This window comes from Lepidochelys kempii, chromosome 14, assembly GCF_965140285.1.
Source record: "Lepidochelys kempii isolate rLepKem1 chromosome 14, rLepKem1.hap1, whole genome shotgun sequence".
NCBI classification, from domain to species: Eukaryota; Metazoa; Chordata; order Testudines; family Cheloniidae; genus Lepidochelys; species Lepidochelys kempii.
Genome location: NC_136393.1, coordinates 35,888,676 through 35,891,236, shown reverse-complemented (window position 1 = coordinate 35,891,236; position 2,561 = coordinate 35,888,676). Strand labels below are relative to the sequence as shown.

Here is a 2,561-nt window from a genome sequence, read left to right as displayed (position 1 = left end):
CTCCCATATCCCAGATGAGTGCCCTAAACTGTTGGGTATAAGTTGGGGAACAACCTCCTCCTTGCTGGTTAGGTGTGCTCAAAGAACTCCTACACGGCTGGGCCCCACAGGAAGGATCGCTGGGGGAATGCCAAGTTTGTGAATCCCATGGGGGCTTCGGTGTGAGCTAGGTGCTGAGCCCCTCTCTGCCCGTAGGATATAGGGCCCATGTACAGAAACTTAGGTATATAGAGGACTAAATCAGTAGAAACTCAAGTACGTAGGTCTGGATTTTTAAAGGTATTTAACCATTGTTGTGCTCAGTGTCACAATGCCTAACTGATTTATGGCACCTAAATCCCATCAACTGTCCATGGGATTTGGCTCCTAAGGGCATATCTTAGCAGTCAATAGGATTTTGGGTCCTAAGAGCAAAAATCCTATAACAGTCGATAGAATTTAGGCTCCTAAATCAATTTTGCCCAGATTTTAAAAAGCATTCAAAAGTTGCAGCCTCAATCTCATTTTCCAAGCACTCTCCCTTTTGAAAATGGGATTTCAGCTCCTCCATCAGGTAAGGGTTGCAATGCTGAGTGCAGCAATAACCAAACACCGTTACAAATCTGGGGCTTAGGGAATTTAGGTGCCTCCAGGGTTTGGCAGCAGCTGAGCCACGGTTTTGTGAATTTAATTGTGCCTAAATGTCGGACTCAGACAGCTAATGTACAATTAGGTGCCCCTTGTGAATCTAGACACGTGCGAAAATGTCAAAAGTGCTTAAGAAACTTAAAAGCCTAAGACACATTGATTTACAGTGGAACTTGAGCGCTAAGGAATTTTGAAAAATATACCCTACAACTAAATCTTTTAGGAAACCCTGTCTGTGGTCAAGTAGGAAGTGATCAAACCTAGGACACAACAGTCAATGACATTTCATATCAAAGTTTCCGACAGACTCTGCATTTCCCAACCAATTTTCTTAGGGATACTAAAACATCCTTGTTTCTTAGGCTGTAGATGAGGGGATTCAGCACTGGGGTGACAACGGTGTAAAACACAGACACCATCTTGTCTTGCTGAGGTGAGTGGTAGGAAGTGGGTCTCATGTACATGAAGATGGCTGCTCCGTAGAATAGCCCCACCACGGTCAAATGTGAGGAGCAAGTGGCTAGTGCCTTCTGCTTTCCTTTGACTGAGCTCATCCTCAGGACCGAAGAGAGGATGCACATATAAGAAGACAGTATGATTGAGGAAGGGATGAGGAGCAGTACAATGCCGGACACAAAGAGGACTGTCTCATAAGTGGAGGTGTCAGGGCATGACAATTTCAGCAGGGCTGGGATCTCACAGAAGAAGTGGTTGATCTCTTTTGAGCCGCAGTAAGGCAGTTGCAGAATAAAAACTGTGTGAATCAAGGCATCTAAAGATGCTCCAAACCAGACACCAGCTGCCATGCTTAGGCAGGTTCTCTTCTTCATGCGGACATGGTATTGCAAGGGATTGCATATTGCCACATACCTGTCATAAGACATGACCGCCAGAAGGAGGCACACTGCTCCTCCTGTGGTCATCGTGAGAAATATCTGGGCCCCACATCCAACTATCGAAATGGTGTTCCCTGGGATCAGGGAGTCCATTGCCATTTTGGGGACAACGATCAGGATCTGACAGATATCCATGAAGGCCAACTGACTGAGGAAAAAATACATGGGACTGTGAAGGCTGGAATCTGTTTGGATTAGAAATATGAAGAGACCATTCCCTGATAAGGCAGTGATGAAGGCAATTAAAATCATGGCCACGAGGAAGGTGTGCATCTCCGTTTGGTTAAAGAGCCCCAGCAGGATAAATTCTGTTGGAAATGTTGCATTATTCCTCTCTACTTCCTCTTCATTTGATTTGGCCTAAACGCACAAGAAGAGATTAGAACAAAAAATGTGTGGAATATGCACACATTGTGTGTAGGGGTAACACTGACGGAGTCTGATACACTAGTCAGCTTCTCCCTTTGGTGGAAGAAATGCCAAATATCTTGGCTAACATGCAAATTCTGTCACTTCCCAGGAAGTTGTATTTTTTTCGGGTATGTCTACACTACAGGCAGACATAGCTATGCCAACATTGTCTTGTAGTGTTGATGCAGTCTACTCTTACAGAAATAGTTTTTCCAATGGTATAGGAAACCACCTCTCTGATCAATAGTAGCGAAGTTGACAGAAGTATTCTTCCATCAAGCTAGCTGTGTCTGTGCAATGGGTGAGGTTGGCATAATTATGTTGCTCAGGGATGGGGACTTTTCACACTCCTGAGTTCCATAGCTATGTCAACCTAACTTTTCAGTGTAGACCAGGCCTGAGGCTAAAGGGGTTTTTTTGGTGGTTTTTTTTAAATAACATGCAATATTGCAAATCTCAGCATTTGGGTATTTAGCTTCAGGTCTTTTCTATATTTAGAGCTGCCGTGGTTGAACTAAAAGTGTGATTTTATAATCATCTAGATAAAGCGATGCAAATCACAGTGTGGACAATTTGATTTGATTTAAAACAATTTTATGTCAATTTAACTCTGATCTGCAAGGTATC

The 2,561-nt window shown here is 43.6% G+C and overlaps 1 protein-coding gene across 1 annotated transcript; it reads right to left on the bottom strand.

The window, feature by feature from the left end:
- Positions 1-917: 917 nt before the first annotated feature.
- Positions 918-1,796, bottom strand: LOC140898137 (olfactory receptor 2T1). The gene has a single exon (XM_073311583.2). The coding sequence runs from the start codon at positions 1,794-1,796 to the stop codon at positions 918-920; it is 879 nt and encodes a 292-aa protein (XP_073167684.2).
- Positions 1,797-2,561: the final 765 nt, after the last annotated feature.

What these genes read in the sequence shown, in the direction of transcription:
- LOC140898137 (XM_073311583.2), bottom strand. Translation starts at nt 1,796, where the DNA reads ATGCACACCTTCCTCGTGGCCATGATTTTAATTGCCTTCATCACTGCC.